Source organism: Arachis ipaensis, chromosome B04, assembly GCF_000816755.2.
Source record: "Arachis ipaensis cultivar K30076 chromosome B04, Araip1.1, whole genome shotgun sequence".
NCBI lineage: Eukaryota > Viridiplantae > Streptophyta > Magnoliopsida > Fabales > Fabaceae > Arachis > Arachis ipaensis.
This window is the reverse complement of record NC_029788.2, coordinates 117448435-117465806: the sequence shown is the minus strand read 5'-3', so window position 1 is coordinate 117465806 and position 17372 is coordinate 117448435. Positions and strand designations below refer to the sequence as shown.

The following is a 17372-nucleotide window of genomic DNA, read 5'->3' as shown; positions in this document are numbered from 1 at the left end:
TCCCACAAACGGGGTGCAAATGCAATAAACATAAAATAGGGGAGCTCCCAAAAAAATGACAATAGCATGCTTAAGAGATAAGGTCTTCAGATAAAAGGGAAAGTGTTCTTTCGTCTTCATTTTCGATGGCTATGGTAATCCACTTGACTTAATCGAGCTCTTGAATCACCTCTTCTCTTTGCTTCTTCCATCAACTGAACCCACTATTCCCATGGTTGCAGCGTTTGGTCCCTGGGTTTCATACTGGCCAATGGTGAGTTGTTCCATACTCGCATAACTTTCCGGGCAAAACGATGGGATTTTTCATTTTTTCGTCTAAATTTATTATCAGTAAAAAATTTTAAATATTTTTATTTAATAAATATAAATAAATATATTAAAAATTTAAATTTTTTATATTTTAATAAAAAGTTTTTAATTTTGTAAGTTTACATTCGAATTATAAATGAATGTACTTTTAGTAATATGTATTGAATATTTTTTTGGATAAATTAAATTTTTGAGATTTATGTTTTTCAGTGTTCACACAAAATTTTTGATGAAATATCACGGTTTACATAAATTAAAATTAGGACCAAAATATAAATGGTTTGAGAACTTTGTATTTATATAAATTGAAGCTCCAATTATTTTAAAGGTGTGAATTGCCCTTATTTTATCCTTTTAAAGTATGTTTTACAAAAACTTTTTCAAAAGAACAAAAACTGCACTGTGCTCCCCTCAACTTCCATTGATGTGCAGATTACTCTCGGCTGGGAGTCACACGGTGCATTTATGCATTCTTTTTTGTTTTAATTTATCATTTAAATAATTGTCTAAACACTTACTTCCAATAGTTAATACGATGAACTCGATAATATTTTTAGTAGTCTGAGAGTATATTCTATTCTCTCAAAAAACAAGGTGGTGAGAAGAAAAGAAAGCGACAGCATTTTGGTATTTGCAATTGCTTAGTGGGCAGGCATCCTTATCCTTGGGGTTATAGTATTACCCGCTCCTGGCAAATATGGCAATGGCGAACGCCACTCTCATCTCCTGCAACTCTTCAACTTCGACACATCTTCCTCTCAACAATCACAAAAGCTCCAGAACCTCACTTCATTTTACTCAACTTAAAGTAGCTTCACTTTCACCACACAGATTAGTTCTTAGTGCCTCTAAGTCAGCAATTCATTTGAAACGCTGTCGTTTCCTCCAAATTTGTCATAGTTCTTCTCTCAAGAACCAACAAGAGGAGTCAAAGGAAGAGAGTGTAGTTGGTGGGAGCAAGAATGGGAATGGGAATGGGAACGGGAACGGAAATGGTGGAAGGGACTGGACCAGCTCAATTTTGCTCTTCTTCTTGTGGGCTGGACTTATCTACTATGTTTTCTTTCTCACACCAAATCAAACCCCGGTAATTCTTATCTACCATGTTTATATGCCTTTTCTTTAAACAAAATAACTGTATGTATATTCTATTTCTTTTGATAGAGTAAAAAATGTAGTAGCATTTTGTTCCTAAGATACTGTTCCGTTATAAAGCGGCTAATATGTAGAAACTATAATCAGATATTCAGTCATGTTTTGCTACATTTGTAAAAGTAGTTGTGTTCATGCTTGCTACTTGAATGGTTTGGGTAAAAGATTGGATTTGATTGAATAAGAGAATACTAACATTTTATATGCATAGTAATTATTACTAGAGCTTGATTATATGCACCAATGTGGGATTGGTAAGGTGATAAATATCTTGGTTCCTTAATCAATGAATCCAGGGAACAGAAAAACCATTTGCTAAGGGATCAACCCTCTTCATGGGACTTCAGCTAGGTCGGGCCGGGTTAGCAGGGTCCTGTTAAAGAGCTTGATTCTGTAAATTTTGTGTAAAATTGTTTCTTAAACTGACATCTAATTAGGTGTTTTATATAGATAAAAGTAACTTCATTTGAGATATTTGGTGTGAAAATGAACTGTTTTTCTTTTTTCCTTTTTTAATTTATCTGTAAGATCTGATTGGAAGTAATACATGGAAATTAAATTATTATTCCTTAATGTCATCCATTTTCATATATTTTTGTTTTGTATTAAATTTTTGGATTAATTCTTCCCCCGCCCCCTGTATCAGTCAAGGGACATGTATTTCCTGCAAAAGCTTCTGAATTTGAAAGGAGATGATGGTTTCAGATTGAATGAAGTGCTTGTATCATTGTGGTACATAATGGGTTTGTGGCCCTTGGCCTATAGCATGCTGCTACTTCCTACAGGAAGGAGGTATTTCACTCTGAATCTGATGTTCCCTAGAAAATTAACATGGTTTGTTAATGTTAATTGCACTCTAATTGCAATGTTAACTCTGTTATTACTTTGCATGCCCTTGCAATGTTAACTATGATGTTCTACAGCTCAAAAAGCAAAGTTCCTGTTTGGCCCTTCCTTGTACTTTCATGTTTTGGCGGTGCATATGCGCTTCTTCCTTATTTCATACTTTGGAATCCACCAGCACCTCCGGTTGAAGAAACTGAGCTTAAATCATGGCCATTGATCTTTCTTGAATCAAAAGTAACTGCAGTGGTAAGCACTCATCTTAGTTTCATCTTGAAAATTGTTGCAGGCAGAGATACCTGAAATTTAGTTAGAGTTATGCCATTGTGTGATAAGATACTGTGTAAACATATTACCTGCAAATCACATACTAGAGAAATTGATTGTTCATTCAGAGGAATCCATATGCATGTAGCATACTCTCACTAGTCTCTACATTTTCTTGTAATGAAACTTACCCCAACAATACGTCAGATATCGCTTGCTGCAGGGGCATGCATAATAATATATGCTTGTTTAGCCGGGGCAGACACATGGACAGAATTTTTTCAGTACTTCAGAGAAAGCAAATTTGTAAGTTCATACTCTGATTCATGTAGTTGACAAAACTTATCATTGTATTTATTGTGTATGCTTTAGCAATGCCATGGTGTTTTCTTCCAATACTGTATACAATATCTATACAATAATACAATAACAGGGTTTACCACTCTTGGTATATATACAATATATAATAGTGATACCACTTTTGTTGTCCAAAAGTTTCTAGTTCTTTACCTTTGTGTCTACATTTACCACCTTTACCATTTTTTTTCCATGATGATGCAGTTTTGTATTCCTGTAATTGCTGTATTTGATTATTTAGATTATAAAGTTTCAATCAACAATTTCTAGTCTATTAGAAATTAGTAACTAGGCCAAATTTATGTCTAAGCTTCAATACAGGTAAAGGATATGAATTCTTTCATTTTCAGAATATGTCAATGTTATATAATTTTTTTTACAGTTATTCATTCTTCATAGGATAGAATTTGCCAAAACTCTTTTTGGTGCTAATTTGGGTATTAATGTTGCAGATTCATATCACGTCCATTGATTTTACCCTACTTTCCACATTTGCACCATTTTGGGTCTACAATGACATGACTACTAGAAAATGGTATGTTCCTTAATATTAAAGTTCTTCAAATTTAACTAAGCTCCTAATCCTTCTCTATGTACTCCATCCGTTCGTTTTTCTGCCATTGTCACTTTTCTGGTACATTATCGGATACAAAGAAAAATACAATTTGTATCTAGATACATTGGTCCAACAATGTACCAAAATTTTACAATGATAGGTAAAAATGAACAAACAGTAGAGGATAATCTAGCATATGTTTCAATGCTGATCTAATTTGCAGGTTTGATAAAGGTTCCTGGCTTCTTCCCATATCATTGATACCTTTCTTGGGGCCTGGTTTATACCTTCTTCTACGACCGTCACTGTCAACAATGGCCATTCCACAAACTCCAGCTGAACCAGAGTAAACACATTTGTTCACTCCCAAAGAATGGGAAGATGCGTGTTTTAATGCGATGACAGTTGAACTCAGTTTCGAGATTGGTTAGTTCTAAAAGGTCGTTTCCTACAAAGTGCACCACAACATAGTGTTTCCTCATCTACTCTAACTCCATACCAACATTGAGGTCCATCAGTTTGGGGGGTAGATGGATGGGAGAGAATTTTCACAATCATATAGAAGTCCAAATTGTAAGTTCCTAATAGGAATTTAATGTAGGTAAGCATATCAATACATGACAACAAAGCTGTTTTCTTTATACATGACATTACTGCAGCACAAATCATGTTTATAAACCAGTCATTTAGAAATAAAGTGAACTTACCTGATCGGTTGATCCTTTAAAATAAACATGGTAGAATTTTATTTTATTTTATCTTATTGTCATTTTTTGTTGGTTATACTAGTGGCTTACATAGTTACATTTGCAGTGCTTAAGCCAATAAAACGCTTTACATTTTTTGTTGTAATAATGCAACCTATGAGTAACAACAAATGGAACTCCCTTAAATTGCTGCGAAAAGCAATGGAGGAGTTCTCGTCCAAGTTACCCTCACCTCAGTTAAAAAAGATTGAGGTATAACTTTAACTTCTAATAGTGAGAATTACAAAATATATGATAATTTCAACAGTGTAATGAGTGATACATGTTAAGGGTATTTCATAAAGAAAAAGGGCTTTGGACCTATGGTTATTAAAATAGACATGTTCGTAAGGAACAAACAAACGATTTGTTTAGCGTCAATATATCCTCTTCACTGAAAAAAAATTGGATGGTATGTAGTGTTTAATCTAATTATTTATTACCCTTTCTTTCTCTTATTTATTTATAGAATCAAAAGTGAAAAATCACAATATTCTGTCAAGTGTTAAAAAAATTTGAAAGGATCTATTTTCGGATAGAACGTAAAGTAGTAGTACATAATCAATTACAAGTAGAAACTTAGACACATATACACTATACATGTTTATTTCTCCATTATGATAATAATAATGTAAGAGTAAAGCTTCAAGACAAAATTTGTCAAGAATATCCCTTCAGATACACTATACATGTTTATCTCAAAAGGAATATACTATCTAAGTAAGCAATTGCCAATTTCGTCATTCCACATATTTTGTCTTCTAAGTTCTAATAAAAATAAGCAAAAAAGTAAGCAATCACTCTAATGAATAAGTAATTGATTAATCTTTTATTTATAGTTTATTTTTATTCTTAAATTATTTTATCTGTAACATTTTTTTTTGTTTAGTCGCCAATATTTTTTTTACCTTCTTAATAAGGGTCCATTAACCCAGCCCAAAACAAATAAACTACTGCTTTGATTTAAAAGAAAAGTACAGCTATGACAATAATATTAATTCCTTAATCGGTAACAAATTCTTAAATAAAATTTAGTACCGCAATGAATTAATTTTTTATCTGCTGGGTTGGAGCATACGCATAAAAAAAAAACAACATTAATTCATGTCAAAAAAAAACAACATTAATTACAAACTTTAGAGTTTAGAAGTAGTTGGTGAGTAAAATAAAATAAAAATAAAAAATAGCTAAAAACCAGTTGTCTTTAATTATTCATGTTTATTTCCCTCTATTCGGGGCGGAGGGTTGTATCTTCAAACAAAAACGAGAAAGAGAAAGAGAGAAAATGAAAGAGAGACACTTAATAACACAAAAGCGAAGAAGAAGGGGCTGCGAGTATGAGGGAGGGAGTGAGAAAAAGCTAGATAGCTTCGAAGACTTCGCCGTTTCGTTAATCACATGCATCATTTGATTCTTCTTCACCTTTTCTTCTTCTCCCCATCGATCAACCAGCGTTCCAACAAACCCTCTCTCTCTTCTACTCTCGTGCGTTCTCTCTCTCTCTCTCTCTCTCTCTCTACATTCTCTCTCTTAATTCTTTAGTTTATATTTTCTCTTTTCGCTTTGAATCTTCCTATTCGATTCCACGTAACTGTTTTCTATTCATCGTTTTTTCTTTTCGCTTCCTTGTTCTTTATTGCGATTTTTTTAATTATTATTTTTGTGAATTGTTGATTTGCGTGTGCGATGTGTGTGAAATGCGTCGAACTTAGTTGTATCTCAGAGTGTTGACTTTATGAATGTGGATTTGTTTCAAGTTTTAGATGTGTTGGTGAACCGTGTGAGCTGTTTGTTTTTCAGTTGAGTGCAAAAATCTTGTTCGATTCGATTTTTTTTGGGTGAATTAATAAAAACGCTGATGTATTAACGTAATTGTTCCTGAACTGTTGTTCGATTTTGAATGTGGAATTGGTTACAGTTTTCGATGAGTTGGAAACAGAGTGAATTATTTTGTTTTTTGTTGAATTGGAGGATCTTGTTGTATTCTCTATTTTTTTTTTTTGGCATTTTTTCCCCTTAGGCTAGGCATCGGGATTTTGTTGAATGGGTGATTAGTATTTGTAAATGACACTATAGCTTGTCTCGGAGAGTGTTATAGTGAATAGTGGATTTGGTTCCATACTTCCATTACTGTTAGTTGTTACAAGTTGAATGTGAAAGGCCTGTTGTAATCCTCGTTTCTATTCATCTTTTAATTGTGTATTCGTATTTTGTACTCCTCAGATTCTTTTGCGAATTTTCTGATTAGCGTATGGATGCTGCGTTGAACTGTGTCGTGGTGCATAGCTTTGACCCAATTTTGCTGTGTTTTGCATATCAAGCGAGTTACTCAGTTATTTGGTTTTAGTTAAATGTGAATTGTGTATACTCGTGTTCAGCGTTTCTTTTTATTTTATTTTTTTATTTTGCATCAGATTTCTACGTGAAATGTATTTTATATTTTTTTGCTGCTAGCAATCTGAGTGAGTTGTTTCTTTTTTAATTGAACGCCAAAATCAAGTAGTATTCAGTTTTTCTAATAATTTTGTTATATTTTTTTCTCCCTTCAGGTTTTTGGTTAATTGCTGATTGGTGTATTTAAAAGTTAGTGAATAGTGTTGTTGTATGTGATTGCTTTGTTGTGAAAGGTCAAGAAATTTGAACATGGATGTGGCTTGTAGCATACCACAGTCAAGAATGTTTCATGGGGTTGTAGGACCGTGTTACAGGCACAGGTCAGTAGGTCATTTTGAGTTCAGGGGATGTGCATTTATTGGAAACACAAGGAGTGTTTTGAGATTGCGTTTCAGTGGGATGAACAAAACTAGTGATGTTTCTGATTGTTGGAGTAAATTAAGAGTGGTGCCTGTTCGTGAACTTAATGTTTTGAATATGAGTAGTAGCTTGTATTGTAAGAATCTTTTTACTGGTTCTAGAGTAGTTTGGTCAAAATGCCAGGGTAGTGATTCTGTGGCATATGTTGATGGGAATGGGAGGAATGTTGATTATGTGGAAGGATCAGGGGAGGATGCTGGGCTGGGTGTTTCCAGTGCTGAACTGGATGCCCCTTTGGAAGAAAGGGAGAGTGAAATAGGAGTAGAGGAACAAAGCGTGGATGAGCTGAAGGAAATATTACAGAAGGCCTTGAAAGAGCTAGAAGTTGCACGTGTAAATAGTACCATGTTTGAGGAAAAGGTGAAAAAGATATCCGAGACTGCGATTTTCTTGCATGATGAAGCGGCAACTGCTTGGAACAGTGTTAATTCTACCCTTGACATCATTCAAGAAATTTCCAATGAGGAACAAATCGCAAAGGAAGCAGTTCAGAATGCAACCATGGCTCTTTCATTGGCCGAGGCTAGGCTTCAGGTAGCCATAGAATCATTGGAGGCTGCAAAAGAAGAGCGTGATTCGGCACAAGGTTCTAATGAGAGCAATGATGAAAACGACATAATAGAAAAGGAGAAGGCACTTTTGGTTGCTCAAGAAGATATCAAGGAGTGCCAAACAAATTTAGCCAACTCCGAGGTGGAGCTTAAACGGTTGCAAAATAGAAAGGAGGAGTTGCAGACAGAAGTTAGCAAATTGCATGAAATTGCTGAAAAGGCACAGCTGGATGCAGTGAAAGCCGAGGAGGATGTCACAAACATAATGCTTTTAGCGGAGCAAGCTGTTGCCTTTGAACTTGAGGCCACACAACGTGTAAATGATGCAGAGATTGCCTTACAGCGAGCAGATAAGTCTGTTTCTACTTCTAATACTGATACCATTGAAACTATACAGGTAAATCAAGATGTTGTGGCTGTTCCTGAAGAGGAGAAAGTAGTCCAAGGTTTCTCTGGTGATGTCAGTGTTGAAAGAGACGAAGGCTTGCCTATTGATGATGAATCTTTGCTTGGCACGTTATCTTCTGAAACAATATCTGATAAAACCAGCCAACTTCTGGAAGACATAACACAGTCTGACTATTTGAGTGATAACGAGAATGCAGTTCAAACTAAAAAACAAGAAATGCAGAAAGATTTGACTAGAGATAGTTCATCTCTTGCTCCCAAGGCATTACAAAAGAAATCTTCTCGATTCTTTTCTGCATCATTCTTCTCTTTTACTGAAGAAGATGGAACCGAGTTCACACCAGCATCAGTTTTCCAGAGCCTTGTGTTATCTGCAAAGCAGCAGTTTCCCAAGCTGGTTCTTGGGTTGTTGTTTATGGGAGCAGGGTGCGTATGATCTTGATTCATTTTATTCCTTTGTTGCCATTGCTTTTCTTCTAAAATTTCTAATAGGGAAGACTGCATGCATCATGTGTTTAGCTTATTACAGTATACATGCCAAAAATTAGGATGAAATTTTAGAGCTCTCTGTGCAACGTGTTAAGATTATCTATGTTTGAAACTGATTTTAAAGCTTACTTTGGTGTTTGGAAAGGGATATATGCCCTGGTATGTGGCAGGTTTGCTTGAGTTGTACTGTATTTTTATTGGAAAATATATTGCGCCTTCCTGCTATGTTATTTTAAATGCAAGATTTAGTATGAAGACTAACCATAATAAACAAGTGGTGGATTTTGTACTGCAGGGTTGCCTTCTATGCCAATAGAGGAGAAAGGACTGCTCAGCTGCTTCAACAGCCTGAAGTTATTGTGACCAGTGTTGAAGAAGCTTCCAGTAGTGCAAAGCCACTGGTTAAGCAACTTAAGAAACTCCCTAAGAAAATAAAGAAAATTATTGCATCGTTACCTCAGCAAGAGGTTTGTTTTCCAACCTTTTCCATTCATTGATGTTCAATTTTATAAGTTTCATAACTCGATATGATATTTTGTCAGGTGAATGAAGAAGAAGCCTCCCTCTTTGATGTGCTATGGTTATTACTTGCAAGTGTTATATTTGTACCAATATTTCAAAAACTTCCCGGAGGTAACTAAGTTGTGATGTTCTATTATTGTTGAATTGCACCATCAGACAAAGTATAGAAAAGTTGCTCTTTTTTATGTGATATTTAGTTAGACTGTGATTAGGCACAGTACTCATATTTTGCATGAATGAAACTTTGATGCATGAATCTCTATTTTTCTTCGTCAGGGTTCTTTTTCTTGATGACATTGCTAGTTTAGTTATGGCAATTGATGAAACTGTAGTGGTTAAAAGCAGGATTTTTCATTTCAATAGAAAGTGGTTCTCTGGCTGTGTTTTGGATTATAAAGTAGGTTGTTTGATATTTCAAATATTGTGGTGCTTATGATATGTCCTATTCTGCAATAATGTTTAGGCAGCCCTGTTCTTGGCTACTTGGCTGCTGGAATCTTAATTGGGCCTTATGGCCTCTCTATAATTCGACATGTTCATGGGACAAAGGCAATTGCTGAATTTGGTGTTGTTTTCCTTTTATTCAACATTGGCCTGGAGGTGGGATTTCCTATAAATTCTTATTCTTGTTAACTTTGACCATCAACCATACTCAGAAGATTTGAACTGAAGCTCTGAACTGCTTTGCTGTGTTAGCTCTCTGTTGAAAGACTTAGTTCAATGAAGAAATATGTCTTTGGATTAGGCTCAGCTCAGGTGATTGGGATTTTCCATATTTCCTTGTTGCTTACTTCAAGCTATTTTTGATACTTGAGTAATTTATTAGCTGATAAATGCTTGCGTGTATGAGTGAATACAGGTTTTGGCAACTGCTGTAGTTGTTGGATTGGTGGCTCGTATTTGTGGCCAGGCTGGTCCTGCAGCTATCGTCATTGGGAATGGCCTCGCATTATCATCAACTGCTGTTGTTCTGCAGGTAAATAACCTCACTACTATATGCTTTTTTTTTTCTTTCTCTTTTTTAACTCCAAAAAAAAACCAAAACTTTTGAAGGTTTGAATATCTGAACTTTTGGTATAATTTCACAGAAACTAGCCAATTTTTGCTATAATCAAGTATCTATTTATTTTATCTTCTCCCTTTTCTTGGGAGGTATACTTAATTTTAAAATGTTACTTTGGCCAAGTAATTGCAATTTTCTTCTTGTGGCTCCCAGTTGCTGATTAAGTGTACTAATACCAATTAATATTTATTACTACCTAATAAAGCTTGATGTAGTTGTAAGTATCACATGTTCCTTGTTGAAAGCTGCTCATCTGAGTTAAATATATGCTGCAACTACTATGTTCTATCTATTTTCTTTTCTGTAATTTCTGGTCTTAGTGATGCTGTCATATGGTAAACTTTTTTAACAGGTGTTGCAGGAGAGAGGTGAGAGCACATCACGGCATGGACGAGCTACATTCTCTGTTTTACTTTTTCAGGTTACTTTATAGCTTGTAACTTGGCTATATATCTAGAGACTGCAGGAAATTATTATCTATTTATTTGCTATAGTATGAGAAATGTAATTCTTTATGATATATTTCTTCTATTCAGGATTTGGCAGTCGTGGTCTTGCTGATACTCATTCCTCTTATTTCACCCAATTCTTCCAAAGGAGGGGTAAGATTTTTTTTCAAGCATTATTAGTCTTGAAGTATCTATTTGTGATTGGAAGACCATATTGTGGTCATAATAGCACATGATTAACTTGCATAGATTCCTTTCAAAGTGAGAAGCATGTGAGACTGTTTATGACTTTGAAATGTTCAAGGTGTGGTTGGTAGTATAACCACATTGCATCATGACGAAGATTTTTTGTTTGTTATTCCTCCTCCACTTCCCTGGAACTTAATGTGGAACTAATAATTAGTTTTAGGACCTACAGTAAATTGATATATTCTTTTAGGAAAGAAAATTATTTTAAAATATGCTTCGAAATGGTCAGGGCATAGTCTTCTTTTCGAATTAGACTAAATTCTTATATGTTTATAGTGGGAATTGTTGATGTAACCTTGCTTGTCGTTTATATAACAATTTTTTCCATATGCACACCCTCCTATCATTCTTTGTTTTCCTCACGGTAAATACCATAATATATCTCCAGGTTGGTTTTCAAGCCATTGCTGAAGCTCTTGGATTGGCTGCTGTTAAGGCAGCAGTTGCCATTACTGCCATAATTGCAGGTGGACGATTGGTAAGTGGTATGTAGTATGTTGAACTCGGGTGTACTATCTCTCATCGACATGATTTATGATACATTTCGTGTGCAATTCTAATCTGGATAGGTGATGCTTGCCTTTTTATACTTGAAGGAAATATTATATTCTCTTTTCCCGATGATAAACTAAATCTATTTTGTTTTATCTTTTTAATCTTTCATTTGAAAGAATTTCAATTCATCTAAGTTTGTTGAAAATGCATTAATTCCATAGGTTTTCATGATGGACAGAAGTTACCAATGAGTTGAGATACATATATGAAATTTAATGCTTATATTACCAGATGTGGTATTGGCCTTTTTATTGAACATAAGATAGGTGGAAGTTTCTCTATACATATTTTCTGGGTCCAGTGGGAATAAATGGATGGCTAGTCTTATTGTTCTTGGGGTTCATTTGGAAGGCATCTTATGGTGTACTTAATTTTCACATGTGATTATGCCCTATACTGAAAATTCTTAATTCCACTTTGCAGCTCCTTCGACCAATATATAAGCAAGTTGCAGAAAATCAAAATGCAGAAATATTCTCTGCCAACACACTCCTTGTTATTCTTGGGACCAGTCTTCTTACAGCCAGGGTATGTTGTTAACCTATTGCTTTCCCTTTATCCTAACATTTGGATTTTACTTTCAGTTAGTGTTTTTTTTTTTGGGTAGTGTTCTTGTTGGTGAAATCCTTGGGTTTATGTCCATTGTGATTAATCTGTTATTCTTCAATATCATGTTTTACATCTCTCTCTCTCTCTGCTTTACTCAAAACAGGCAGGGCTTTCAATGGCATTGGGAGCATTTTTGGCTGGTTTACTGCTGGCAGAAACTGAATTTTCGTTACAGGTTGAATCTGATATTGCTCCATACCGTGGCCTTCTTTTGGGGTTATTCTTTATGACGGTAGGTGCTGAATATTGAACTTCACAAATTTATTGGTTCTATTTGTTCTCAAGATACATCTAATTTTCTTCTACTATATAGGTATGAACTATATTATTAAGAGAATCTTTGGAAGTTACGGAATAGCTTAAGAAATCTTGATAAAAAATGATAAAGCCAGCATCAATATTGCCTATGTATTAATGATGACGATGACATGAGTCTGGGCAATTAATTGCATGACTTTTTGCTACTTTTCAGGTTGGAATGTCAATTGATCCAAAACTTCTTGTTTCAAACTTCCCAGTTATCACCAGCACACTGGGACTGTTAATATGTGGCAAGACTATCTTGGTTTCTGTCATTGGTAAAATCTTTGGGATTTCTATCATTTCTGCCATAAGAACTGGTCTTCTTCTTGCTCCTGGTGGAGAATTTGCATTTGTGGCTTTTGGTGAAGCTGTTAATCAGGTTTTTGTCCTCAAACATGTTTCTTCTACCAAGGATTGTGTTTTATAAATCATGTTTTACTCCAGGCCTTCTTATTCATGTAAAATAAGTCACTTGGCAGGAGTTTTCATAATGAATGGATGATAATAGGTGCTAGCCAGGCTAGTATACCATAATTTTCTCACTTTTTTATTATCATTATTTTACATGATATGCCTTAAGAATTCTGCGATTTAATAATCTGTTCTTGCATTTTCTTGTTTCCTGGAATTTATAGATTAATGCTATTTGTTTTAAGAGGAAGTTTTAGGTGCGTGCCTCATACTTTAATGATTTCCTATTATTGCCTAGAAGTATTTCTGGAAGGATCAGAGTCATAGGATTCTATCTGAGGTTTTTGCATTTCTGTTACCTGCTTAGAATACAAGTATGGAAAGGACTTTAATGATTGCTGAATTTATAGATTAATGCTATTTGTTTTAAGAGGAAGTTTTAGGTGCGTGCCTCATACTTTAATGATTTCCTATTATTGCCTAGAAGTATTTCTGGAAGGATCAGAGTCATAGGATTCTATCTGAGGTTTTTGCATTTCTGTTACCTGCTTAGAATACAAGTATGGAAAGGACTTTAATGATTGCTGAAATCAGAGAATCACTAGTGTATGTGTGTGTATGTGTGAGCATACACACCCGTGTTTGTGTATACATTTTTAAATTTGATTGATCCTCATTTGGAGTTGAAAAATTCAAAAAGATATATTAGCTGCTAAGGCTTTTCCCCCTGTTAATCGGGACTTCTGCAGGGCATAATGTCTTCTGAGATGTCTTCTTTGCTCTTTCTTGTCGTGGGCCTGTCAATGGCCATTACACCTTGGTTGGCTGCAGGAGGCCAGCTGATTGCTTCCCGTTTTGAGCAGCACGATGTTCGAAGTTTATTACCTGTGGAAAGTGAGGTAGAATCTCTTACATTTGAATAGGCATTTAGCAGTATCTATGATGGTACTTTCTTATTGGTGAAGTGATCAACTTTCTTAATTGCACATTTCTTGTCAGAACAAGCAGAGAGGAGACTAGTTTAAAATTATAAAGCTAACTAGCATAGTAAATCTTTTATGAAGTCAGTTAAAGTCATATAAGTCCTCTCAAACCCAAAACTTCGTATTGATGCTAAATATGTCTAATGGCTATTATTTTGAAAAGGAACTTTTATGTGCTTTATCCATTTTTATATTGGAACCTGTTTTATATTTGAAATATTTTGGGCTGTATGTTCTTTAACATCCTTGCGCACATTGCTTAGTAGATTGTATATCATTTTATACAAGGTTCCTAGTAAGGAGATTTTGTAGGAGCATTTCTTTCACTACTAATAGATGGTGGATCCAGTTAAACCATAAGAGTTTACCGTTTGTTTCTTTAATCTAGAGTGGAAGCTGTTATTCAACTTATCTTTGAGTGTCCTCTTTTACAGACAGATGATCTGCAAGATCATATCATCATTTGTGGGTTTGGGCGAGTTGGTCAGGTAAATTTTGGCTTCTTTTTTTTATATATTGGTTGAAATAATAGATAATGTGAAAAACTATACATCTTTGTTATTTTCAGATCATTGCCCAACTTCTTTCTGAGAGACTTATTCCTTTTGTTGCACTAGATGTGAGAAGGTAACAATGTATAACGGAAAATATCATCCTTCTCTTTTATTCTTTTATGTGAATGAATAATTTGGAAGCTACTATTTACTTTTTAAACTTAAAATATAAAACAAAGTCACAAGCACCATATTTGATATTTCTGAATTCAGAATCCCTTGGATAGGAAACGTCATATGAAATTCACTTGTTATGCAATTTTTGTTAATATACACAGTGATAGAGTGGCAGTTGGACGTGCCCTGGATCTGCCAGTATACTTTGGTGATGCTGGTAGTCGAGAGGTAGGGCACACGATTCTGTAGCTGAGCTCGCATAATAGCCATTAATGTGTTCTTTACTGACTTTATTTCTAATGCATGACTAGGTCCTCCATAAAGTTGGGGCTGAAAGAGCATGTGCTGCAGCAATAACTCTAGATACACCTGGTGCAAATTATAGAACCGTTTGGGCTCTGAGCAAGTACTTCCCAAATGTGAAGACTTTTGTTCGTGCTCATGATGTTGATCATGGATTGAATTTAGAGAAGGCTGGAGCTACTGCTGTAATATTCCTAGGCCTAGTGTAATTTATTGCATTTTTAGCAAAAGAAAGCAGGCTATTAGAACTTTTTGCCACTTGCAGGTTGTTCCAGAGACCTTAGAACCTAGTCTTCAACTAGCAGCTGCTGTCTTGGCTCAGGTAAATCTATCTACATTGCCATCCTATTTTTAGAGCATATATATCACCTAAAAAAATCTTTTTTTTGTGCTTGCTACAATATAGTGTTATTAGTATTTAGTAGTATGTTTGATTACGACAGAAGGTTTTCCCTCTGTATAAATAACTGAGTAACAGTAAACATTTCCCATAAAAATGAGTATCTGTTCTGCTGTATTGCACAGTAAAGATTGGCTCTATCTGATTGCCAATACTAGCTGTTCTCAAAATTGTAAAATGCAAATAAATATAAATGAAAACTGAGTTTTGTTCAGTTTAGGCAGTCTTAGACTCTTAATCATTCAAAAGCAACACTGGTGTATTTCTTACTAGTTTAGATTACATCCCAATGGCACGCTATTGCATGGAGACGTATGAACTTTAGTGTTCTAACCATTTCTCCTTTCAGGCCAAGCTTCCCACATCGGAGATTGCAGCAACCATAAATGAATTCAGATCCCGCCATCTGGCCGAGCTCACGGAGGTACACTTCCCTTGTAAATACTTGAAAAAAAAATCTCTAGCTTCTTGTATTGCTCTTGTATAGTTGATGTACGATTTTTTTCAATGTTGTGTTTTATTCAGCTGTGCGAAGCAAGTGGAAGTTCTCTTGGTTATGGATTCAATAGAATTATGAGCAAACCCAAATCTCAATCACCGGATTCACTTGATGATGCTCAAGTGTCTGAAGGGACATTGGCCGTATGAGGTTAACTCTAACCCCATAGAGAGAAATTAGAATGCAAAAGCAAACACTTAGGAAAAAGAAATAATTGTTAGAAAAAGGTGTATAGCAAATCGATCATATGTTCCAACATTATGTATAGAAATATAGCCGCGGATAGAAAAAAGATGCAATAGTTTTATCTTATTGCCATCTTTTTTCTTTTACCAAAAATTTTGGTTCACGAACCTCTATTTATTGTTGTAAGTGGCATCGTCGTCAAGTTTCATTTCATTTGCGCTGCTTGCCTAACATCTGTAAGATGCCATTCTTTATGAAGTGTATGCCATTTTTCTAGACAATAATGCAACGCAATAATTTGTGATCCAGAACCGTATTTTAATTTCTATGCCCTAGACGTCAAATTAAAGTTGTTCAGTTGCATCATGGGCGTAAGCTTTTGATTGTTTGATACCATTCTAAGGAATTTTAGAAAGTTCCTTCTTTAACTGCATAGTGCATTTATCATTTCACCTCAAACTAGGGACCTCGAGGTAAACTAATTCTCTGGTCATCACCTTCTCAACTTGGAAATCTCATCTCATTATCCTGCATAGATTGTAAGAGTAAGACAATGAATTTCAATTTATTTTATAGGATATTTGTGTTTTATTAATAGAATTACATTCAAGATAATAATGGAATTAAAATGTTGATAAGTTTAATTTTACCTTTAACTTTACGAATCACCTTTGTCTAACCTCTTTAGAAATCTTTTCATAACTTGGCCATGTTGTGTCATATCATACATCAATTTAATGTCCTCCGTTATTGCCCGAGTCACTGCATTAAGGGCATAAAATATTGGATAACAAGGAATTGATATAATAATTAGAATACGCATAAAAGTCATCACTGTTATCTCCATTGAGCTCTGGCAGTAGTCTGTTGCCTTTGCTCTGCTGCAGATGCCTATGATGAGTCTACAGGTGGAGGCGGTGGTGGTGTACTTGTCTGTAGCGAAAGTGGAGGAGGTGGAGCCCATACCGATGTAGGCATATGGGGATGAGGGCTCACATAGTGCGAGTTGGGATCATTAAAAATGACCGAAATAAAGGATGGTGATGATATGGTAGGTCTGGGAGGAGCTGAGGTAAACAGTGGTAAGGAGGCAACCACAGAAGTACCAGGGGTCATTGTCACCCTACCCCTGCCTTGACCACTACTACTGACATTCTTACATGAAAGTTAACATAAACAATAATCAAAAATCAAACTTTAAAACTTTTTAACAAAATTTTGGCAGACTTTTTCTTAAATTAGATGCGCCACCAAACAATATTCTCATTTTTCTCAAATTAAACAATATCAATAATAAGTAATAACCAAGAATATTTGCAGAATTTTTCTTTAAATTAGAGGCCTCTACCTAACAACACTCATTTCTCACAACTGTACACGATCTCAATAACAACTAAGATATTAATGATATCATAACTTTAAAATTCTTGAAAAAAAAATTGGTCAAATATTTTCTTAAATCAGATGCCTCCACCAAATTCAAACAAACATTCAATTGCACCGCAAGGCTTGGTTGAGTGGCAATTATGTTTGCCTTGTTAGGAGGTGCACTGGGTTCAAATCCCAGTTGAGGTTGGTTGTTATTTAAGAACCCATAGTACCTATGGTAGTGTGTGTGAGTGTGTTGTGTGGGTGTGTAAAATATGGGTGTAATGCCTCGGATTGGAGACTGTTCAA

The 17372-nt window shown here is 35.1% G+C and overlaps 2 protein-coding genes and 1 long non-coding RNA gene across 7 annotated transcripts; 2 read left to right on the top strand and 1 right to left on the bottom strand.

The window, feature by feature from the left end:
- Positions 14-4237, top strand: LOC107634975. Of its 2 annotated transcripts, none has more exons than XM_021121736.1 (8): positions 14-134; positions 222-253; positions 867-1396; positions 2108-2253; positions 2385-2553; positions 2779-2877; positions 3381-3463; positions 3708-4237. In XM_021121736.1, exons 3-8 carry the CDS (start codon positions 1007-1009, stop codon positions 3832-3834), a joined length of 1014 nt encoding a protein of 337 aa, XP_020977395.1. In that variant the 5' UTR covers positions 14-134; positions 222-253; positions 867-1006; the 3' UTR covers positions 3835-4237. The 2 variants fall into 2 exon arrangements, with proteins under 2 accessions (XP_020977395.1, XP_016193802.1); XM_016338316.2 differs by having other exon boundaries at positions 17-134; positions 904-1396.
- LOC107634972 (K(+) efflux antiporter 2, chloroplastic) lies at positions 5445-16003 on the top strand. 4 transcript variants are annotated; one of them, XM_021121734.1, is made up of 22 exons: positions 5447-5715; positions 6780-7911; positions 7993-8429; positions 8788-8959; positions 9035-9125; positions 9478-9614; positions 9711-9770; positions 9874-9990; positions 10430-10498; positions 10614-10679; positions 11164-11253; positions 11754-11858; positions 12043-12171; positions 12412-12621; positions 13403-13552; positions 14071-14124; positions 14205-14263; positions 14469-14535; positions 14619-14795; positions 14876-14932; positions 15360-15434; positions 15536-16003. In XM_021121734.1, exons 2-22 carry the CDS (start codon positions 6874-6876, stop codon positions 15656-15658), a joined length of 3483 nt encoding a protein of 1160 aa, XP_020977393.1. In that variant the 5' UTR covers positions 5447-5715; positions 6780-6873; the 3' UTR covers positions 15659-16003. The 4 variants fall into 4 exon arrangements, 3 of the variants coding, with proteins under 3 accessions (XP_020977394.1, XP_020977393.1, XP_016193798.1); XM_016338312.2 differs by having other exon boundaries at positions 6780-8429; XR_002361731.1 differs by lacking the exon at positions 14469-14535 and having other exon boundaries at positions 5446-5715; positions 6780-8429; positions 15536-15974.
- LOC110271238 lies at positions 15878-17146 on the bottom strand. Its single transcript, XR_002361732.1, has 2 exons — positions 16346-17146; positions 15878-16223 (listed from the first exon to the last, which is right to left on the bottom strand). It is a non-coding gene; the product is annotated as an uncharacterized LOC110271238 (long non-coding RNA).

Bases quoted from the DNA above. Each gene is read 5' to 3' on its own strand.
- LOC107634972 (XM_016338312.2), top strand. From the start codon at position 6,874: ATGGATGTGGCTTGTAGCATACCACAGTCAAGAATGTTTCATGGGGTT. The intron at 10,499-10,613 runs GTTACTTTATAG...TCTTCTATTCAG, and splicing joins TCTCTGTTTTACTTTTTCAG to GATTTGGCAGTCGTGGTCTT. The intron at 14,536-14,618 runs GTAGGGCACACG...ATGCATGACTAG, and splicing joins GTGATGCTGGTAGTCGAGAG to GTCCTCCATAAAGTTGGGGC.
- LOC107634975 (XM_021121736.1), top strand. From the start codon at position 1,007: ATGGCAATGGCGAACGCCACTCTCATCTCCTGCAACTCTTCAACTTCG. The intron at 2,554-2,778 runs GTAAGCACTCAT...ACAATACGTCAG, and splicing joins AATCAAAAGTAACTGCAGTG to ATATCGCTTGCTGCAGGGGC. The intron at 3,464-3,707 runs GTATGTTCCTTA...TCTAATTTGCAG, and splicing joins GACATGACTACTAGAAAATG to GTTTGATAAAGGTTCCTGGC.